The sequence below is a fragment of the Chiloscyllium plagiosum genome, unplaced genomic scaffold (genome assembly GCF_037043375.1).
Source record: "Chiloscyllium plagiosum isolate Xiang-an unplaced genomic scaffold, Cpla_swu_hap1 HiC_scaffold_13, whole genome shotgun sequence".
Lineage (NCBI taxonomy): Eukaryota > Metazoa > Chordata > Chondrichthyes > Orectolobiformes > Hemiscylliidae > Chiloscyllium > Chiloscyllium plagiosum.
The window spans coordinates 41530504-41553509 of record NW_028270151.1 but is presented as its reverse complement, the minus strand read 5'-3'; the positions used below and the strand labels follow the sequence as shown (position 1 = coordinate 41553509).

The following is a 23006-nucleotide window of genomic DNA, read 5'->3' as shown; positions in this document are numbered from 1 at the left end:
GAGTATCAAAATGATTTTGACATAATGTAGGATGTAAATCATGAAGTCAAAAGTATCTACAAATAAACTTTTTTTAATTTCATGAAACAGCAGAAGGATAAAGTGCTTTAAAGAATCATACCTGCAGTGTTCTGGGGCATGTTTATCAGTAAGCAGCTGTAGGTAGATGGACTGTGATCTTCTCTTCATGCACCAATTCTAATGAGGTAGTGTAATAATTTAAAAAATAGTCAGTATTTCATTAGAGTCATAGAGTCATACAGTAATACAGCATGGAAACAGTCCCTTCGGCCCAAACTAGTCCATGCTGACCACTCAGCTAGTTCAAATTGCCCATATTTCGTCCATATCCCTTTAAATCCTACCTATCCATGTACCTATCCTAATTTTAAAAAAATGTTGCTATTATGCTTGCCTCAACTACTTTTCTGGCAGCCCATCCATATACACACCATTCTCTATATGAAGAAGTTGCCCCTCAGGTCTTTCGTAAACCTTTCCCCTCTTACCTTAAGCCGATGCCCTCTAGTTTTCAATTCCCCATTCCTAGGGAAAAGACTATATGAATTCATCCCATCTATGTCCCTCGTGATTTTATATACCTCAACAAGGTCACCTCTCATTCTCCTACATTCCAAGGAAAAAGTCCTCCCCTGGTCAACCTCCTCCTACAACTCAGGCCTACTAGTTCTGGCAACATCCTTGTAAATTTTCTTTGCACTCTTTCCTGTTTGACTGTCTTTTCGAGAACAGGGTAACCTGGTAGCTTAGGTGACTTAAATACCAAAGAAATTAATACAAACAATCTGAAGGGAAACATTCTTAGATTAGATTGCCTACAGTGTGGAAACAGGCCCTTCGGCCCAACCAGTCCACACTGACCCTCCGAAGAATAAGCCATCCAGACCCATTTCCCTCATGCACCTAACACTATGGGCAATTTAGCATGGCCAATTCACCTGACCTGCACATATTTGGACTGTGGGAGGAAACCAGAGCACCTGGAGGAAACCCATGCAGATACGGAGAGAATATGCAAACTCCACACAGACAGTTGCCCGAGGCTGGAATCGAACCTGGGACCCTGGTGCTGTGAGGCAGCAGTGCTAACCACTGAGCCACCGTGCCGCCCTAATTATTGTTATTATTGATTATTATTGTTAAGGAAAACAAACCTTTGTGATGAATTTATCCATCAGGAGATAATTATAAATTAATTTGTACCACTTTACAATTGCTAATGATGAGTAGATTATTTAGCTGGCAATGGGCCAAATCAATATGCACTATTGAACTTTAACAAAAAGACCCATAATTCTAATGACCTGACATAGTGGGTGATTTTATGTTGAATTAAATGAGGCATCAATTCCCTAGTTTTCTGACATGTCAGTCACCCATAACCAACAGTAACACCAAAGTTAGCTATCTGAATTAATTTACATTGACCATTGGCAAGGATCAGGTTCACTGTGGGTTGCTGTTGGCAGTCTCACAAATTTGATTCAGTTTTTTGAGGAAGTGATGAAATGATTGGGGGTAGCACAGTGGATGTCATCTAAATGGATTTTACTAAAGCATTTGATAAGGTCACTCATGGCAAGCTCGTCCAGAAGATTAAGTCACATGGCATCCATGGTGAGATGGTAAATTGGAAACAAAATTGGCTCGGTCACAGAAGACAGGTGGTAGTTTGTAGTTTTTCTGACTGGAGGTCTGTGACCAGTTGTTTTCTGTGGGTTGTATGTAATATATGTATATAATCTGGATGAAAATGTAGGTGGTCAGATTGGTAAATTTTCAAATGACATGAAAATTGTGGATAGTAAGGAAGTTTGTCAAAGGATACAGCAGGATATAGATCAGTTGGAAAGTTGGGTGGAGAAATAGCAGATGGAATTTAATCTGGACAAGTGCAAGGTGATGCATTTTTGGAGGTCAAATGTAAGAGAAAAGTATACAGTAAATGGCAGGACCCTTTACCTTAGGAGAATTGGTATACAAAATAATCTTCGGGTGTACATCATAGCTCCCGGAAAGTGACAACACAAGTGAATAAGATGGTAAAGATGGTATATGGCATACTTGCCTTCATCAGTCAGGGCATTGAGAATAAAAGTTGACAAGTCATGCTGCAGCTGTATACAATTTCAGTTAGGCCACATTCAGCAGTTATAAGAAGGATGTGGAGGCTTTGGAGAGGATACAAAGGGGGTTTACCAGGATGTTGCTTGGACTGAAGTGTTTTAGCTATAAGGAGAGGTTGGACAAACTTAGATTGTTTTGCTAGAGCATCAAAGGCTGAGGGATGAATTGTTAGACGTATATAAAATGAGGAGAAAGTGAGGACTGCAGGACGGAGATCAGAGTCGAGAGTGTGGTGCTGGAGAAGGACAGCAGGTCAGGCAGCATCCGAGGAGCAGGAGAATGGACATTTCGGGCATAGGCCTTCATCAGGAATGAGAATATTAGGGAACAAAGATTTAATGTGAGGGGGAAAAGTTTAAAGGAAATGTGTTAACCAAAATTTTACACAGAGGGTCGTAAGTGCCTGGAACACTCTACCAGGGGAGGTTGTAGAAACTGATAACATAGCAACAATTAAGAGGCATTTACAAGAGACTTGTGAACAGGCAGGGAATGTGTGGTTGAAGTGGATTCAATTGTAATAGTTAAAAGAATATTGGATGCATAACTGAAGGGGAAAAATGCCAGGATGGGTGAAATAGCTGGACAGTGAAACTAGTTGGTTGCCTCTGTCAAACAACTACGTACCCATGATGGGCTGAATGGCCTTTATCTGAGCGGTATCATTCTTTATTATTTCTTAATTAATCTACTAACAATATGTCCTGAGCCCTTTCCCTGTCTGACATCTGTAAAGTGGATCTCCCTGTGCAAGTTATCAATCAGATAAGGCTTGCCTGGAGGTTGCATTGCAAAACGAATAATAACACTTGCACTTCATATCAAAAATGCTTGCACTAGAGTTGCCTTCTTTATCAGCTTGAATATTGCAGTAACAGTTTTACACTTTTAAAAATATTATTTAAAAGAATTCCATTAACAGATTTATTTCCTTTGGATGTTCTGAAATCTCACGACAATCTCATAAGCCAGAATAATAAAAAAAGAAAGCTCTATTTTAGATCATATGTTGTGAGCTACCTGTTAGCTTCCTTTCATTGTTCCAATAGGATGATCCTTCCTGTACAGAAGCTTCAGAAAAAGCTGCAAGTATTTAAATTGCCAGTTTGATCTCAATCAGGATTTCTGGTTGTTTTTTCAAGTTCTTGGTATGGACGTACAGTGTTAAGAAAAAAAATTGAAAGAGCTAATGTCACCACAGTAAAAGTTTATCTGCAAACATTTTTGTACAAAAAATGGGAGAGGACCATGGTACAAATAATGTGGAAGTGCTGGTGTTGGACTGGGGTGGACAAAGTTAAAAATCCCATAACACCAGGTTATAATCCAACAGGTTTATTGGAAGTACAAGCTTTTGGAGCGCTGCTCCTTCACCACATAGTTAGTGGGGAGGATCATTTGGACCGAGAATTTATAGTAAAAGATCAAATATCTGGTTGGCATGTCCAAGCTGGACTGAAGGGTCTGCTTCTGTGCTGGATATCTCTATGACTCTATAACTGATGTTATTTACTGAGGATGCTACAAATAGACAGTGGTCAGCCTGAGTGATTGGTTGCAGTTTGAGATGAGGTATTGATGGGGAAGGAGAGGAAACCAGATACTTCCCAAATGGCAAATGCAGAGATTGAGTCAAACTGCTGTCACAAATCCCACTCGCATTCATTAGTTGTGATAGTAATAACAAAAACCCGCCAACAGATTGACAGATAATGGAACAGCAATCTGGCTATTTGAACAGGTCATAGTACTGCAGCAAAGAGAGAACTTGGGGGACTAGATTTAATCTTAAAAAAGCTTGGTTGCTGCTCAGATATGAAGAATTACTTTCCTACAACTGAGGTTTGTAAAGTTGCGCTGAAACTTACACTAATGGGAATAACTCGAAGGCATCTCTTATTCCCTAAAAGTGACTGCTTTCGATATATTTTCATGTATGTTTCAGTTTCATGATCTTCTTAGAGCATTTAAACCATGGTAGAGATCTCTTAGGCTCTACATCTCACCTCTAAGCTATGGTGCAGGAATTAAGCAGATCTGATCAAACACAAACAAATGCAATGTCTATAAAGCATATCTCTGGATGATGTCCCAAAAAATGACTAAACTCACATTCCATTTTAAGCTTAGGCAATTTACAGCATCTAGGAATTAATACTGAGTTGCACCGCTTCAGAATATGACCTCTTTACTCCATCCTTCTTATATCCCAAGGCGGAGGAATTGGGAGAAAGTGATGGAGTTCTTGCAGGAACTGAGTGGGAGGAGGTGTAGTCCAGGTTGTTCTGAGAGTCTATGCCACTGTGACCCATCAGGCCAAAATCACTCGCACTGTCCATGCTCTCAATGCCTCCGGAGGTCTCCTCTCCACTGCCTCCAATCTCATTGGCCCTAGGAATGCACTGCCCATTTCCACCTGCTCGCCAAGATCCATAAGCCCAACTACCCCAGCCAACCCATTGTCTTGGCATGCTCCTGCCTTACTCAACTCATCTCGTTAAAACATGACTCCATCCTCTCCCCATTGGTTCAGGTACTTCCCACCTACATCTGCGACACCTACCATGCCCTCCACCTCTTCAGTAACATCCAGTTCCCCGACCCTAGTGCTTTATATTCAGTATGGACATGCAATTCTGATACACATGCATACCCCACAAGGATGGCCTTCAGGCCCTCAGCTTCTTCCTCTCCAACAGACCCATTCAATCCCCCTCCACCAATCCCTTCCTCCATCTCACCGAACTATCCTCACCCTTAATAACTTTTCCTTTAACTCCTCCCATTTTTTCCAAATCCGGGGTTAGCCATGGGCACTCGGATGGGCCCCAGCTATGCCTGCCTTTTCGTCGGCCACATCAAACAGACCTTCCTCAGTACACACACAAGCACTGTGCCCCAATTCTTCCGCTGTTCCATCAATGATTGTACCGGTGCATGCCCTGTACCCAGGCTGAACTGAAGAAGTTAATTGACTTTGCCCAAACTCCATCCCACCCTCAAATTCACTTGGTCCATCTCGGACAGCTTCTTCCCCTTTCCTTACCTCTCCATTTCCATCTCCGGCAACAGTCTCCAGACGGACGTTTATTACAAACTCACAGACTCACTACCTGGACTATACTTCCTGCCACCCAGTATCCTGCAGGAACTCCACCCCATTCTCCTACTTCTTCCACCTCTGCTCGAATGAGGAGACATTCCACTCCCAAGCATTCCAGATATCCACCTATTTCGAATAAAGTGCTTCCCCCGCTCTGTCATCCAGACAGCCCTCCACCACACCACCTTAATTCTCCGTTCAACTGCTCTAAACCCCCCCCAATGCAATAAAGACAGAGTCCCCCTTGTCCTCACCTACCACCCCACCAGCCTCCACATGTAATGCATCATCCTTAAACACTTGCATCAACTCCAACTAGACCCCACTACCAAGGACATCTTCCCCTCCCCACCCCTCTTTACCTTCTGCAAGATCCATTCCCTTCGCCAATCCTTGATTTGCGACATTCTCCCCACCAGTTCGCCCAAACCCCCAGGTACCTTCCACCTCAATTGGAAAAGATGCAAAACCTGCCAGCACATCACCCCCCCTCACCTCCATCCAGAGCCCTAAACAGTCCTTCCAGGTGAGACAGAGGTTCACCTGTCTCTCTTCCAACCTTGTTTACTGTATCCGGACCTCTCAATGTGGTCTTCTCGATATCAGAGAGACCAAACATAAACCAAGGAAATGTCTCGGCAAGCATCTCAGCCAGGCCGACAGGAGCTGACTGGATCTCCCAGTCACCACCCATTTTATTTCCCCTTCCCACTCCCTTTCCGACATGACCACCCTTGGCCTCCTCCATTGCCACAATGAATCAAACCGCAAATTGGAGGAACACCTCATCTCCCACTTGGGAAGCCTACAGCCCGGAGGACTCGATATTGAGTTTTACAATTTCAAATAATCTCCCTTCCCATCTCCTGACTCCCTTCCCAGTTGCTCCCCCTCCTTTTCATTCCTCTCAGCCACCTACTGGATTCATCCCTCCCATCGACCAACCAAGTCATACCCTCCACCAGTCTGCACCTAACCACCCTGCCTCCCCTCACCCACTTTATCTGCAGCTCCCCTTCCACCCTCGCCAAATCCTGAAGTAGGATTACACCCAAAATATCAACTTCTCTACCTCCTAATGTTCCCTGGCTTGCTATCTTCTTCCAGCCTCCTGCTTGAATTCCAGCATCTGCAGTTTGTTTTTGTCTCTAACCATGTTGTGTTTTATTGGCCTTTTTTTCTCAGCAGAGCAGATCCATTTTCTCCTTTTCACAGGTAACATTTACCCCAATTTTGCAAATCTATCACTGCTTTACGACCATTATCACTGCCTTTGTGCTGTGGGCGCAATCACCATATCAGTCACTCTTCCTCCCTGTCACTAAAATAAAAGCTATGGTTTTCCAGCTCCTTTCAGTTCCGAAGAAGTTATATTACATTTGAAAAGTTAACTCTGATTTCTCTCCACAGATGCTGTCAGACATGTTCAGTTTCTCTCGCACTTTCTGGTTTTATTTCGATCCAGTTTTAAGTATAATCTTTTACAGATAATCTTAAGTAGAATATTTGCTGTCGGGTATCTAAAAATACAATATAATGGGCTGCTTTGTTGCATTTATGGTTTTACTATTTATCTTTATTTTCAAAACTAGTACAGTAATATGAAAGCAAAATATTGCGGATCCTGGAAATGTGAAGCAAAGACAGAAAATGTTGGAGAAACTCCGCAGGTCTAGCGGCATCTGTGGAAATAGAAAGTTAATGTTTTGAGTTCAATACCAAACTGTTCTGAACCTGTTCTAAAGAAGAAACATATAGGACTTAAGTAGTTAACTATTTTTTCTCACTTCAGAGATGTTGCCGTATCTGCTAAAGTTCTCTAGTATTTTGGTACATTTATTCAGTATCTGTTACACCCAGTTTTCAATTTGGCTTTTGAGGAACAGCAACAGCACTTACTGTAGTTGGCTCCCTAAATCTTAAATTTCATTTTCACATGGAGGTTACTGTGCCACCAATACAACTGAATTCTTAGGCCCAGGTTTTTGCTGAATAGGATAACTTGGGAATTCTTTAAAAATGTCATTTAGGACCAATTCCAGGATTTCCACACCTATTCTTGTTTCTGATACCATCCCACCTGCACCTCTATGAAACAGAAATTTGAAGAGGAGGGGTCTTTTTAAAGGAAATGGATCTACTGAGTTGACAACTTTCTTATTCAACCTTTCCATTTCGGATGTGTGTGTGTGTAGGCTTACCCCACAAAGACAGCAGCAGTCTTACTGTTGGTGTCCGGTCCGGCTGCCTGGGGAGTCGGGGGGTGGAGGAGTTGGCCAGGGATCGGATGGTGGGTGCGGGGTTTGGGGCGGGTGGGGTCGGGGTGGGAATGGATGGGATTGTGGGCCGGGTGGTGGGGGGGGAGAGCGGATGGGGGCGAACTGGGTTGGGGGCAGATGGGTTGCCGAGCGGGCAGTGGTGGCGGATAGATATGGGGGGCAGATGGTGGGGGCAGATGGGGTTGGGGGCGGGCAGGGGCGGAGTGGAGGTGGATGGGAATGGGGGCAGGGTGGGGTGGATGGGATTGGGGTGCGGGGGGGTGGATGGGGTTGAGGAGGATGGGCAGGGTTGGGGGTGGGCAAGGGTGGCAGGGGCCCACCTGCAGAGTGCTGCTGCCTAGTCTCCTGAACGGGGAGCAGACTTCACAGAAAACTCCGAGCCCCAGACGAAATCAATTAACCGAATAATCAATTATCTGAACGAAATAGTGCCTGCCCATCTCATTCAGATAATCGAGGTTCATCTGTACTTGCAACGACCTTCATTGTCTGCTATTTGTTTTACCTGTTCTATGGCCATATCTGGTGTGCCTTTTGTGGTTTTGTACTAAAAGAGATTCTGTAGATCTCCTTGCCAAATTTTATCTTAAAACAAAGAACTATAGATGCTGGAAATCTGAAACAAGAGTAGAAATTGCTGGTGAAACTCAGTAGGTCGAGCAACATCTGTAGAGAGAAAGCAAAGTTAACGATTTGGGTTCAGTGACCCTTTTGCTGATCCTTCTGTTTTCTTTCCGGGCCTTTGTCACACTCACAATCTAAATGGCTTTCTCTAGTATTAAGTTTTCCTTGATCTGAAATAAATCTGTAACATTTCAATCTATCAGTGAAGAGTGTATCATGCCTCAAGTTAGACTGCTGCTCCAGAAAGTTGATGTGACACTTGCTGAGTTGCAGAAAAAGCAATTTTTTGTATTTAGGTGGTGAAACCCGACTGAATGGTCAACATTTGAAGTGCAGGATACTGCTGAAACTCAGTTGAGTGGATGACTCCAAGCTTGTTTTTTTCAGCAAGACTGACATGGTGGGGTGTTCCACAGGAATGAGGCGCTACAGAAGTGCAGGAGAGAGAATAAGCAGTTGCTCCAACACAGTATGAAGATATGAGAGTGCATTGGACAGAAGAGGTATTTGCAATGACAGAGGGCATGGAAGACATGGTTGTGCTGCCTATACTAATTGAGTGTCAGAATGGTGGGTGAATGAGTTTATAGGGTCAGTCAGTACTGAACCAGAGTTTGGCTGTGAGGTGAGGTATTGCTTGTGTCCTGTCCTTGATACTGAGGTCTCACTATCAGCCAGGCTTTTAGCCTTGTGTGGCAAGACCTGAACATTGCTACAAGAAGCAAGTGAGTTTAACAGATGAGACATAATGATGTTTCATCTCCCACTTGTGTGAATGTTAGTGTTCAGAGGAGAAAGAAGTTATGGGTATGTTGGCGAAGGAGTGGAGCAGGTAGAGCAGTCCTCACAGTAAATTTGTTTTGTGTTTGGTTGACAGTTTTCTTCACAAGCCAATATCATCGAAGCAGATCAAGTGGATCTCTTTAAATATTAAATCTGATCTGAAAGTGCTTGTCAATATGGGACTAAACTTGTATGTTCCCTGTGCTCTGATATCTGTGCACAGAGAGCAGCAGAAACAGACATTTCTCTCTATGTCACCTCTCAACTTGATATCAAATCACCTACCTTAAATAAGTAACAACTGGATTATTCAGGGTTTGAGCAGTGCAGTGAACATTGTTCATCCCCTGCTGTACTGGCAATCAAATCCAACACATGAACAATGAGACAAAGTCATTCTGCTGTATATGAGCGTCATATTTCTTGGGAGTCTTAACCTGGTATCTCTGGCTCTGAGGAGGGTAACTGGTTATAACAATTTTAATTGGCAGTTGTGGTCTCAAAGGACCAGGAAGTGGAAATGTCTATACTACAGGAACTGGTGGAAGCAAGAAATTGATCAGACAGTGGAACACTTAGTCTGCCTCTAACGTCATGATCTGTCCCCTCGGTTTATTTGGGGGCAGTGTGGAGAGATTTGCTCTATCTAACTCCTTGCTGTACCAGCCTGGGAGTGTTTGATGGGAACAGTGTCAAGGGAACTTTACTGTATTTCTAATCCTGTTTTGGATATCAAAGCTACAGGTGGCCAAGATTCACCTCAACAAATCGCAAAAAGACAGGAGTTAATACAGGAGTAAATAAAGCTAATTTTACATAAACTGGATTGGAGTCAATGGGATGTACTGTACTTAAACCATTTTCTAGAACTGAGACACTGCAGTCCTTTGAGAACCTACATCTACAGAATGTCAGCATTTGTCATTCTGAGTCTCCATGATTACAGTCAGAAACCATATATGTACACATATATATATTTTGGACAGTGAATACTCTGCCAATTTTATTTTGTACCCCTGTCTGGTTTTATAATTATTATCCCTCTAGTTTAACACATTTCCAAACTGAGAGTGAATGCCATGTCCAAAGTGATGGTTTTGAGCATTTTATCGGCAAGCTACCAAATGATGAAATCTTTTAGCTATATGGGAGATGGGACAGTCAGGAGAGATAGCAAGAACACAGGACAGAGATTTGACAGTCTTTTTTGTTGAAGATTGTGTTGTAAATTGGGAGAAACTATTTCCTCTAATGGGAAATCAGTGACAAAGTGATCAATTCAAAATTGTCATGGAGAGTAGACAGGATAGGGAAATTTCTGTGCAGAGGGATGAATGTTTTTCCACAGGGAAATGATTGATGCAGAGATTGGTTTGTTGAGAGAAAAGAATGATTGAAACAGAGAGAGAGAGAAAGGAAGATAGATAGAGTGAGACAGAGAGAGTGAGAGAGAGCAGATCTTCAGTAGTTTTGGACTGTTGTAGAGCCAATGTCAATGTGAAGGACTGAAATGTGGTATGTGTAACAATGTCTAACATTTGTGAACATTTCCTTTGTCTATTATAGCAGAATTGCCATTGTATTGGTCAGAGCATTGAGTATAGGAGTTGGGAGGTCATATTGTGGCTGTACAGGATGTTGGTTAGGCCACTTTTGGAATAAGGCATGCAATTCTGGTCTCCTTCCTTTCGGAAGGATTTTGTGAAACTTGAAAGGGTTCAGAAAAGATTTACAAGGATGTTGCCAGGGTTGGAGGATTTGAGCTATAGGGAAAGGCTGAATAGGTTGGGGCTGCTTTCCTTGGAGCATCAGAGGCTGAGGAGTGACTTTATAGAGGTTCATAAAATCATGAGGGGCATGGATAGGATAAGTAGACAAAGTTTTTTCCCTGGAGTGCAGGAGACCAGAACTAGAGGGCATAGGTTTAAGGTGAGAGGGGGAAGATATAAAAGAGACCTAAGGGACAACTTTTTTATGCAGTGGGTGGTACATGTATGGAATGAGATGCCAGAGGCAGTGGTGGCGGCTGGTATAATTATAGCATTTAAAAGACATCTGGATGGGTATATGAATAGGAAGGGATATGGACTGGGTGCTGGCAAGTGGGACTAGATTAGGTTGGGATATCTGGTTGGCATGGACGAGGTGGACTGAAGGGTCTGTTTCTGTGCTGTTCATCTCTATGAATCTATGACTCTTTGACTCATCTGTATTGCATATAACAATGGGAGTCTTAACCTGGTCGCTTATGGATTCTGAGTTTAAGTTATCACAGTTGCATTTCTCTGCTAGCATGTAAAGATTGTTAATGAAATCACGTAATATGGAAGCTGACTTTTTTTGTTAAATCTTGCCTTTTCAAAAAAATGTATTAGTTCGGAGTTTGAAGTAATTGTCAAAGGTTTTCCATGTCTCAGTGAGTTTGACTGGATGTTTCATTTACACAACAGTGATCGATAACATCATCTTGAAATCTCCTAAATATGTAAATAAGTGTATTTTTTGTTCAGCTTCTGACTTAATATCCGGTTTAGAGACTATTCTATGCCTTAAGAATTATTTTCTGCAGGATGTCCAATTTTGTGTTCTACAGGTGTGGCACAGTGGCTCGCACTGCTGCCTCACAGCGCCAGGTACCCAGCTTCAATTCCAGCCTCAGGTGACTATCTGTGTGGAGTTTGCACATTTTCTCTGTGTCTGCATGGGTTTCCCCTGGGCGGTCTGGTTTCCTCCCACAGTCCAAAGATGTGCAGGTTAGGTGAATTGGCCAGGCTAAATTGCCCATAGTGTTAGGTGCATGAGTCAGAGGGAAATGGGTATGGGTGGGTTACTCTTCAGAGGGTTGGTGTGGACTTGTTGGGCTAAATGGCCTGTTTCTACACTGTAGGGAATCTAATCTAATTTGGTCCATTTGTGAAATTAAATCTTGCTGGCAATACTGTTTCTGATACCATGGTTTCCAAACCTTACTGCAACTATTTACAGTCTACATGAATTTTGCCTAAAAGATTACAGAGCTTGTTAGAAATTCACTAGCCCTGCATCTGTATCCTAGAAATTCCTCCTTTACTCTGATGTCCTTGTGATGTTATTGCAGTGGCTGGTGCTTAAATGGTATTAATGTCTTCAGACCATTTCAGCCCCATCTACAACAGATTGATAATTCAACAACAGTTAGATCGTGAGGATGAAGTCAAGTAAGTTTTTTTCTCTTTTCATTGGTTTTCTCACCCTTGGCTTCTTGTGTAGTCTAGCATATAGGTTTGTCAGGATGCAGTCAGTAGTTGTGCTACTGAGCTACCCTTGATGATGAACGTTGATGGTCTCCACCCATAGTATATTTTGTGTCCCTGCTACCCTTAGTGCTTCTTCAAAATGGAGCTCAACATGAAGGAGGACTAATTCAGTACCTGAGAAACAAGGCCGAGTGGTAATCTGCAAAGGATTCCTCACTATAACTACAGTTATAGCAGAATCATGGAATAGTTGCCTATCAAGTGCATTTTGCTCCTCTACAAGTGCCATGCTTAAAATCCCATTCCCTCATTCTTTTATCCAACCTAGCATTTTGTTTCCTTCAGATAATTACGTAAAGTTTTTTGACTGCCTCAGTTGAACCTGCCACCACAGCATGTTCAGACAGTGCATTCCAGACCCTAAACACTTGCCATGTAAAAATGCTTTCCTTCATATCAGTATTGCTTCATTTGCTAATCACTTTAAATCTGTGTTTTGACTTTTTGATCCTTCTGTTAATAGGAACAGTTTTGCATGGTTTTGTCAAGGTCACTCAAGATTTTGAAGACCTCTAGCAAATCTCTTTTCAAGGAAAATAGCCTAATGCACAATCAATCAAACATTCTCAGTATTAAACTTGCTTATTCCAGATTTATTAATTAATTAAAATCAAATCATTCTAGTTCCAGGGTGGGGTTTGAACTCACGTCTTTAGAGCATTATTGGATTGTTAGTCCAATGCTAGACAGTGCTACTATGCTCTTGTTACCACTCTGTGATGTATAAGCAGAAGAAGATTGTCTTTCTGCCTCTTCCTCCATCATACTTTCTGAGGAACTGAGTAGTTTGCCATTACCTTCTTCAGAGACACCTTTCCACTCTAACTGTCTGATTATATCTTTTCTAAGTTTGTCTAATGAAAACATTTGTTCAATTCATAGTATGTGTAAACATTTAAGTTTCCTGATGATGCCAACCCTGAAGTTCCTAAAATAATACTTAGGCCTTATAACATTGACCAACAAAACAGAGAACACTTCAAATAAGAGTGCATTTATTCATTGCAAAGTAAGCAAACCCTGACAATACTCGGCCTTTCGCCATTTGTGTATTTGAAAAATGAATGGGAGTTTATGAAAGGTCTTTAATTCAAAATGAAGTAGACCTGTTCAGATCATTGGCTAAAATAGCCTTGTTTTCTTACCTGTGCAAACGCAATGAAGAGAAGTTGGTTATGGGTATATTTTAGGCCTGGAAGTGGATGTTCAGGACCATGATCACGAACCCATTTCTGATATGCCTGGAATATAGACAAAATAGCCATTGACTATAGGCTGTGGCAATTTAAAAATACAGCTCTTTAAAGAGATATTACAAGTTCACTCACATAGTATGCAAGTTTAAGTCCTCCCATATCAGCAATGTTTTCTCCAAGTGTAAGTTGGCCATTGACCTGTAGAGGGAGACCAATAGTAGCAAAACATATTGTAGATAGGATATAGTCCAATGTAAAATTATTCCCTTTAAAATCTGATGTATTCCCTACTAAGACACACGTTTTCTAACAATTGTCTTTTAATTGTCACATTTATCCAAATTAAATAGTTGTAGTGATTTTCTCTTGTATTGTCTTTTTGGGGCGTGGTGGGGAGGGGGTGCATATTTTTCATATTGACTTCAGTTTATTGTTTATCCTGAACATTTCCTCAATATCTTGAACATTTGAAAATGGAATCTGCTTTATTCTGTAAATTTCAACATACGTTGATGATTTCTAATTAGGCATCTGAGTTTGTTTTCAGGAGATGTATTGTCAAAAGCCTAATGTGGACATGTAAAATTAAAGGAAATAGTTGCCCAGATATCAGCATATACCCATATTGTGGCCGAGAAACATTGTTCATTTTCACTATTTGTCTCCTTCAAAATCTGTACTGCTCAGTCTGAACTAGTCTTTGTGTCCAAACATATCATTCCTTTTCTACTCTTCTAATGTTCTTGAAATAATTCCACACAGGCCTGGTATCCCATCACCAAGTCGCCGTTTATTTACATGTCGAGAGTCCTTCACACTGATCCAGTTTACTCCGAGCTCTCAGAGTGAACAGGATGTTACTCCTGTTTATATCTGTCAGCCAGGGCTCTTTGATTGGAGCAGATTAACAGCCCCAGTCAGTGAACTCATATTCTATCAGGTCCACCTGGCTGACCTCGTGACAATCATGATAGTTTTCTTCTGTACAATTACGAAACAACAAGTTAAGAAAATTAAGGTTACACAGTTATTTGAACAGGAAATTGAGCAATTGATTAAAATCTTACAGGAGTAATGTCACAAAAATTTGCATCATGAAAATCTGACCTTGTATTTTTCTTTCCCTTCTACTTATCTATTAGTGACATGCGACCACTTACGCTACTATATCTGCAGCAGGTTCATTACTGGGACGACCATAACATTTAGTGAAGTTACTTTTTCTAGAGAATGAATGCACTTGGCCTACTCGAGAGAAAATCATTACAACTATTTAGTTTGGATAAATGCGAGATACTGCATTTGGAGAACAAATAAATACAGGACTTATACAATTAAAAGTAGGGCCTTAAGTAGTGTTGTAGAACAGAGAGAACGAGAGGTTCAGGTACATAATTCTTTGAAATTTGCATCACACGTAGACAGGATGGTTAAGAAGGCATTTAGTGTGCTTGCCTTCGTTGCCCACACCTTTGAGTACAGGAGTAGAGACGTCATGTTGTTGAGACATTGGTGAGGCCACTTCTGAAATACTGCGTCCAGTTCTAGTTGCCCTGTTATAGGAAGGATATTTTTAAACTGGAGAGGGTTCAGAAACAAATTACCAGGATATTGCTAAGAATGGAGGGTTTGAGTTATAGGGGGAGGTTGAATAGAGTCATATAGCACAAAAACATACCTATTGGCTGGAACCTTTTTCACTGGAGGGTAGCATGTCAAGGGGTGAACTTACAGAAATTTATAAAATCATGAGGGGTATGAATGAGGTAAATAGCAGGTGTCATTTCCCTAGGGTGGGAGTTTTCAAGATTGGAGGGCATACTTTTATAGTAAGAGGAGAAAGATTTTAAAAAGATATGAGCGGCAAATGTTTTACACAGATGTGTGAAATGATCTTCTAGAGAATGTGGATGTGGGTACAGTTACAATGTTTAAAATACACTTTGGATAAGCACATGAATAAGAAATATTTGGAGGGATATGGGCCAAGCGCAGGCAGGTGGGACTAGTTTAGTTTGGGATTATGGTCAGCATGGACTGGCTTAGAGTCGAGAGTGTGGTACTGGAAAAGCACAGCAGGTCAGGCAGCATCCGAGGAGCAGGAGAATCGACATTTCGGGCAAAAGGCACCTGATTCCATGCTGTGTGACTCTATAACTAACTTGTATGTCTGAAATTCTTTTCTGTTCCCTCTGTGTCAGTTGTGAGCTTTGTGCTTAGGACTGTACTGATACAATCCTCAAGGACCAAGGTAACATTTGCCTCAGTAAATCTGGTGTCCTTGAAGTACTACTTTCAATGCTTTGTTGCTTGTACCCTCAATATCCCCAGGACAGATTTATTCCTGGGCCATACCATACTTTGATGTCCAGTTCATACCTTGCAGTGTACAAGTAATGAACATGAGCATTGTTGTATTAATACCCTGCTTGAGAGCAAGTTGAATTTTTGTAATTAAGTTTTGGAAGTCTTGTGTTAGGATGATTGTCCAGTTATGTACAGAGGAACACAAGTAGGCCATTCAGCCCCTCAAACCTGTTCCACTATTCAATGTGATCATGGCTGATCAATGGCCGAACTTCATTTACCTGGCTATGGCCAATATCCCTAATACTTTTACTTAACAATTATTTATCGATCTAAAATATAAAATTAACAACTGATCCAATTATATTGCTGTTTATGGAAGAGAGTTCTAAACGTTTACCACCCTTTGTACGTAGAAGCTCTTCCTAACACCTCTCCTGAATGGTCTGGCCCTAGTTCTAGAATCCCCAACCAGTGGAAATATCTTTATCTTTATCTATTTTCTCTTTTTCTGTTAATATCTTGAAGACTTCAATCAGCTCACCCCTTAACTTTCGAAATTCTGGAGAAAATGGCCTAATTTGTATAATCTCTCCTCATAATTTAAATCCTGAAGTCCATGTATCATTCTCGTAAACCTCGTTGTACTTCCCCAAGGCTAATGTATCCTTCCTGAAATGTGGTGCCCAGGTCTGCTCACAGTACTCCGTGAAGTCTACCCAGGTGTTTTGTAACTGCAGCATAATGTCTGCATCCTTATATTCCATTCTTATAGCATTCCATTAGCATTCTTAATTATTTTCTGAGTAATATTTTATATCATAGATGTGTCTGGTTAGTGGGGAAGGCTCGATCAGGAGCAGTAGAGGAAAGAAAATTGAGAACAAATACCATTGTTTAGACTTAGTACCTGATTTCACCCCTGTTTTCACCATAATTATGTGTAATTTTGAGGACTGTAATGGAGGGAAGTTCAGACCTAAAATATCAAATGATTAATATCCGTAAGCATGATTCTCAAAAGTATTTAGATTTTCAGACTCTGCTGTAAAATTCTGATCAATAAGTATGAACGGATTTGCAAAATACATCGAATGCCATCTCCAAATTATTTCATTTCCTTACAGTTTTCTTCTAAATATTCAGACACACATTTTAAATAAGGTGTTGTCTTTCTTTGGATCTTCTATATAAATACCTCTGCCTCAATTTAAAAAATAGGAATTCAGAATTCATGAATGTTTAGCAGAAACAGACACCAGGGAACTTACCCTTTGGTCGTAAACAGTAAAGTTTCCATATAAATTGACAATGCAATGTGCTCTCATAATAAATTTATCATAGGATCCTTCTGTCCACCATTTTTTCAGATTGCCATATTTATCATAATGACTCCCTGAAACAAAATAAGTATTATCTTTATAACAGCATTTTCACATTCATATGTGAAAATTACATGTGAATGCAGGCAAGGTAATGTAACAAAAAATATACTCTTTCTAGCATTACAACTTCATAACATTCTCTACTTAATAATTTATTCACAAAAATATAAAACCAACACTCCTGAAGCTGCAAGCGAAGGACTCAACTATAGTCATTTGGGAATCAGTTATATTGAAGCTGGGTTATTTTGTATTTCTACATGTCAATTTACAACAAAATAAGTTTAGGAACTGAGGATATGGTCTGAGATGAGTTCTCCATGTAAGTGACAACAATCATGTTTTTCACAGTTGGACACTTCAATGAAATAAGTACCACCTGGTGAATGCATTTTTATCATTTTCTGTTCAGACTGAGTGAAGCATTTCTATAAGTTAGAACATAGAACGTAGAACAATAAGCACAGAACAGGCCCTTCGGCCCACGATGTTGTGCCGAAAATTTGTCCTAGCTTAAGCACCTATCCATGTACCTATCCAATTGCCGCTTAAAGGCCACCAATGATTCTGACTCTGCCTTTCCCACAGGCAGCGCATTCTATGCCCCCACCACTCTCTGGGTAAAGAACCTATCCCTGACATCCCCCCTATACCTTCCACCCTTCACCTTAAATTTATGTCTCCTTGTAACACTCTGTTGTACCCGGGGAAAAAGTCTCTGACTGTCTACTCTATCTATTCCCCTGATCATCTTATAAACCTCTATCAAGTCACCCCTCATCCTTCGCCGTTCCAATGTGAAAAGGCCTAGAATTCTCAACCTATCCTCGTATGACGTATTCTCCATTCCAGGCAACATCCTGGTAAATCTCCTCTGCACCCTCTCCAAAGCTTCCACATCTTTCCTAAAGTGAGGTGACCAGAACTGCACACAGTACTCCAAATGTGGCCTTACCAAGGTCCTGTACAGCTGCAACATCACCTCACGACTCTTGAATTCAATCCCTCTGCTAATGAACACTAATACACCATAGGCCTTCTTACAAGCTCTATCCAACTGAGTGGCAACTTTCAAAGAGCTATGAACACAGACCCCAAGATCCCTCTGTTCCTCCACCTCACTAAGAACCCTACCGTTAACCCTGTATTCCGCATTCTTATTTGTCCTTCCAAAATGGACAACCTCACACTTGACAGGGTTGAACTCCATCTGCCACTCCTCAGCCCAGCTCTGCATCATATCTAAGTCCCTTTGCAGCCGACAACAGCCCTCCTCACTATCCACAACTCCACCAATCTTCATATCGTCTGCAAATTTACTGACCCACCCTTCGACTCCCTCTTCCAAGTCATTAATAAAAATTACAAACAGCAGAGGACTCAGAACTGATCCCTGCGGAACTCCACTTGGAACATCGGCTCCAGGCTGAATATTTACCATCTACCACCATTCTCTGACTTCGACCGGTTAGCCAGTTCTCTATCCAACTGGCCAAATTTCCCACTATCCCATGCCTCCTGACTTTCTGCATAAGCCCACCATGGGGTACATTCATTGTTATTAAAATAGGCAACCCAAAATTATTATTATGAGTAAAGGTAGGGCTTCTGACCAAAGAAGTAATTTTTAGAGTTGCTTTTTAAGATAACTTTATTCTATTTATGTTGAAATGGCAAATTTATTTTTTAAACCATATTTGTTATGGAGTCAATACAGTTTGATCTCCTATGTTCATTAATGTCCATGGTTGGACAAGATAAAGGTAAAGTCACCATAGTCTCAGAGGACTTTCATGAAAAAGACAACTAAAAGTTGTTTGACCCAAGAGACACCACACCTCAGCTGATGCTGAGATTTTGGGGCCTTCATGGTGACTTCAGCCAGTGCAGGAATTGAATCCATGCTGTCAGTGTCACTCTGTATCACAAATCAGCTGCCCAGACAACTCAACTAGAACAAGGACACATAATCTGAACATACATAAACACAAGTTAAAGTTGTGGAAAAGCAGATTCATGAGGTTAGGAACGAGTGGTAAAAGACCAAGTAGACGTTAGACAAATTTACCACCCATTAAAGGAAGAACAAAAAAAAAGTATAAGTATTGCTGGAGTCCAAGCATTAAATTCCAAGTGCGGAGAGCTACTGCGAGCGGAAGGTAGGATTAGGCTTGATTATACTGAAATTTCTGCATTTTACCATGAACTATCTGAGCCATTTTCTGACAGGCGCATGATTAATATGCAATTTAACTCCTGAACAGATTAAAAACAGAACACTTGCTAAGAGCACTGAAGCCTATTAAATTGGTAAAGGGCATGGATTACCGACCAATCAAACTGGTCAGACAACTGTTCTAATCTCTTGAGTTAGGAGCCCCAGATGTACTAATAGCCACATGGGTACTCATTCAGTAAGTACAACTATCCAGTTCAAAAAAATTCTAGTTTGGTTCATGTTATAGGGTGGCCCACACTGCCCAAAGATTTGTTGTTTCTGCAGATTCCTCACAGTTCATAAAAACTACAAGGAATGAAAGAAGATTTTAAAATGAGTAGAAATTATTAAAAGGCTCAGAAATGTGAAAAGAAAGATTGGAACTAAAGCGGTAGGAAGTCACATGTCAAATGGTAACCTTTCTTCCTTATTGAGCTACCTTTTAATATTTGACTGAGAAAAGCCAGCATGGATATTTTTCCATGAGTTTGTTTGGAAAATGGAGTGACATTGGCAGTTTCCCAGTCCAAGCATACAATATCAAGTCTAATTAATCACTTGTTTTTTTTTCATGTACTACTTTTAATCTGCTATGGAAGACAGAGGATTGGAGAGATTTGTCTATATTTGATCTAATTAAATTTTCCATTATATTTTAAAATTTACATTTATTCTGATTACTTCCTCAGTTGTTCTGTTTTGATGTAGCTCTGGCACCTCACCTTTATTGTTTGTGAGACCAAAACAAAGTAATTATGCACTTTTTGATACAATAGAGATAATAATTTTTATTCACATTTAATGTATAATGTGTATACAATTTATTTTTAATCTTACTGATTTCTAGAATTTATCAGGAGCCAAAAACACATTCACAACCACCTTGTTCATTCACCAGAAAGGTAAATAAGTCACAACTTCGAATTGCTGTCTGGTTTATTAGAGTATATGATCCAGTTTTATGGCATTTAAAAACAGAAAGTAAAAGATGCTTTCTAAGACTAAAACGTACCCCAGTCATCATAACCATGTGTCAACTCGTGTCCTATAATAGTTCCAATACCTCCATAGTTCAAGGACCTGTCAACAGATATTTTAACATTAAGCATCTTAAAATCTTGTTTATGTGGTCAAGAATGTATATTGAGCTAGGACAGGTTATTCATTTGGAATACTTACTGAGGAAATTCAGGATCATAAAGTGGCGGCTGCAGTATCCCAGCTGGAAATACTGAGGAGATGAATACAAAAGTCAAAGACATTTTTAACTGCTGAAACTTTATAGTATCAAAAACAAGTTGATTTCCACAGCTTACAAGTTTTTAGGAATACACTTAGGGATATAGCTGTGCTTCCCGCAAACGGTGAAGTGGCAAATAATATTCACATTCCCAAATGCTAGGTAATGGCTATCTTCAACAAACAAGAATCTGACCACAGCCCCTTGACCTTCAATGGCATTACCATTACCAAATCCCCCACAATCAACATCCCGGGGGTTATTGTTAACTCGAAACTGAACTGGAATGGCCATACAATTACTGTGGCTACAAGAGAGGTCAGAGTCTAGGAATCCTGTAATGAACAACTCACTTCATAACTCCCCATAGCCTGTCTACAATATGTAAGGCAAATGTCAGAAGTACTATAAAATACTCTCTACTTGGCTGGATAAGTGCAGGTCCAACAGCTCACAAGATTGACAAAATCCAGGATAAAACAGCTTGCTTTATTGGCACCCCATCTACTTTTGCTTGCTTCATCATGGTCACTATGTAACAGCAATGTATACCATCGACAAAACGCACTGCTGAAATTCATCAATTCATCAAACCTATTACCTAGAATTACCTACACTATAATCTAGAATGAGAAGAGCAGCAATATATGGGAACACCACTCCTTCCAAGTTCCCCTTCAAGGTAGTTGCCATGTTGACTTAGAAATATATCGCTGTTCCTTCAGTGTCACTGGGTCAAAACCTTAGGACTTTCTGGTTAACAATATTGTGGAAGTTCCTACATTAAGGAGACTGTAGGAGTGCAAGAAGACAGCTCACATCACCTTGGAATGAGGGATGGGCAATAAATGTTCATCCAGCCAGTGATGCCCACATTCCCTCAATAAATCTTAAAAAGTTTAATAGGTCACAAAATAATTCTACTGTTCCTTTGTTTCAGGAACAGACAGTATGGGAAGATATTTAATTGGGGGAGGGGAAATTATATTGCTATCAGACAGGAGTTGTGGAGTATAAATTGGGAACAGTTCTTCTATAGGAACTGCAGAACAGAAATGTGGAGGCTATTTAAGGAGCACTTGAAGCATGTATTGGATAACTTTGTCCCACTGGGACAGGCAAGGAATGGTAAGATGAAGGACCCTTGGATGACAAGAGAAGAGGTGTTTCTCGTCAAGAGGAAGAAGGAAGCTTACTTAAAGTTGAGGAAGGATGTGGCACAGTTTCAGAGGATTACAGGGTTGCTAGGAAACAAATCAAAAATGGACAGAGGAGAGCTGGGAGGGAGCATGAAAAAGGCTTGGTAGAAAGGATTAGGGAAAACCCAAAGGCGCTCTACACCTATGTGAGCAATCAGAGAATGATTAGAGAGAAGGTAGGGCCAATCAGAGATAGTGGAGAGAACTTGTGCCTGGAGTCTGAAGAAATAGGGGAGGCCCTAAATGAGTTTTCTGCTTCAGTATTCACTAAAGAGAGGGACCTTGTTGATCGTGAGAACACTGTGGACCAGGTTAGTAGATTTGAACAGATTGAATTAAGAAAGTGGATGTGCTGGAAACTCTGGGAAGAATGAAGATAGATAAGTCCCCAGGGCCAGACCAGATATATCCAAGATTACCCCAGGAAGTGAGGAGTGAGATTGCTGTTCCTCTGGCAATGATCTTTGCATCCTCACTCTTCATGGGAGTAATACCAGATGATTGGAGGGAGGCAAATGTTGTTCCTCTGTTCAAGAAAGGGAATAGAGAAATCCCTGGAAATTACAGATCAGTCAGTCTTACGTCTGTGGTAAGCAAAGTACTGGAAATTATTCTGAGAGATAGGATTTATGACTATTTGGAAAAACATAGTTTGATTAAAAATAGTCAGCATAGAGTTGTGAGGGACAGGTCATTCTTCACAAGCCTTATTGAGTTCTTTGAGGATGTGATGAGACAAGTTGATGAAGGCCAAACAGTGGATGTGGTGCACATGGATTTCAGGAAGGCATTTGATAAGATTCACAGCAGGCCCAATCAGAAAGTTAGGAACTATGGGATACAGCAAAATTTGGCTGTATGGATACAGAATTGGCTGGCTGAAAGAAGACAGCAAGTGGTAGTGGATGAAAAGTATTCCGCATGGAGGTTGGTGACCAATGGTGTCCCACAAGGATCTGTTCTTGGGCCTCTGCTCTTTGTAGCTTTTCTAAATATCTTGGATGAAGAAGTGGAAAGGTGAGTTAGTAAGTTTGCCGATGACACAAAGGTTGGTGGTGTTGTAGGTAGTGTCAAGGGCTGTTGTAGGCTCTAATAAGTCATTGACAGGATACAGAGCTGGGCTGAGAAATGGCAGATGGAGTTCAACTTGGAGAAGTGCGAAGTGATTCATTTTGGAAGGTCAAATTTGAATGCTGAAAACAGTGGTAAAGATAAGATTCTTGGCAGT

The 23006-nt window shown here is 40.9% G+C and overlaps 1 protein-coding gene across 3 annotated transcripts in view; it reads right to left on the bottom strand.

Annotated features, from left to right (window-relative positions):
* Positions 1–23006, bottom strand: part of ecel1 (endothelin converting enzyme-like 1) — a 117153-nt gene that overhangs the window by 7129 nt on the left and 87018 nt on the right. Inside the window, exons 11-16 of one of the 3 annotated variants that reach the window (XM_087993241.1) lie at positions 20519–20570; positions 20352–20419; positions 17008–17132; positions 13562–13627; positions 13379–13474; positions 122–198 (exon numbers count right to left, since the gene is read on the bottom strand). In XM_087993241.1, the coding sequence (XP_087849367.1) occupies positions 122–198; positions 13379–13474; positions 13562–13627; positions 17008–17132; positions 20352–20419; positions 20519–20570 (484 nt within the window). Of the gene's footprint in view, positions 1–121; positions 199–13378; positions 13475–13561; positions 13628–14899; positions 14983–16646; positions 16716–17007; positions 17133–20351; positions 20420–20518; positions 20571–23006 lie in introns of those variants that run through there. The other 2 variants (XR_015759021.1, XR_015759020.1) reach the window with 2 other exon arrangements.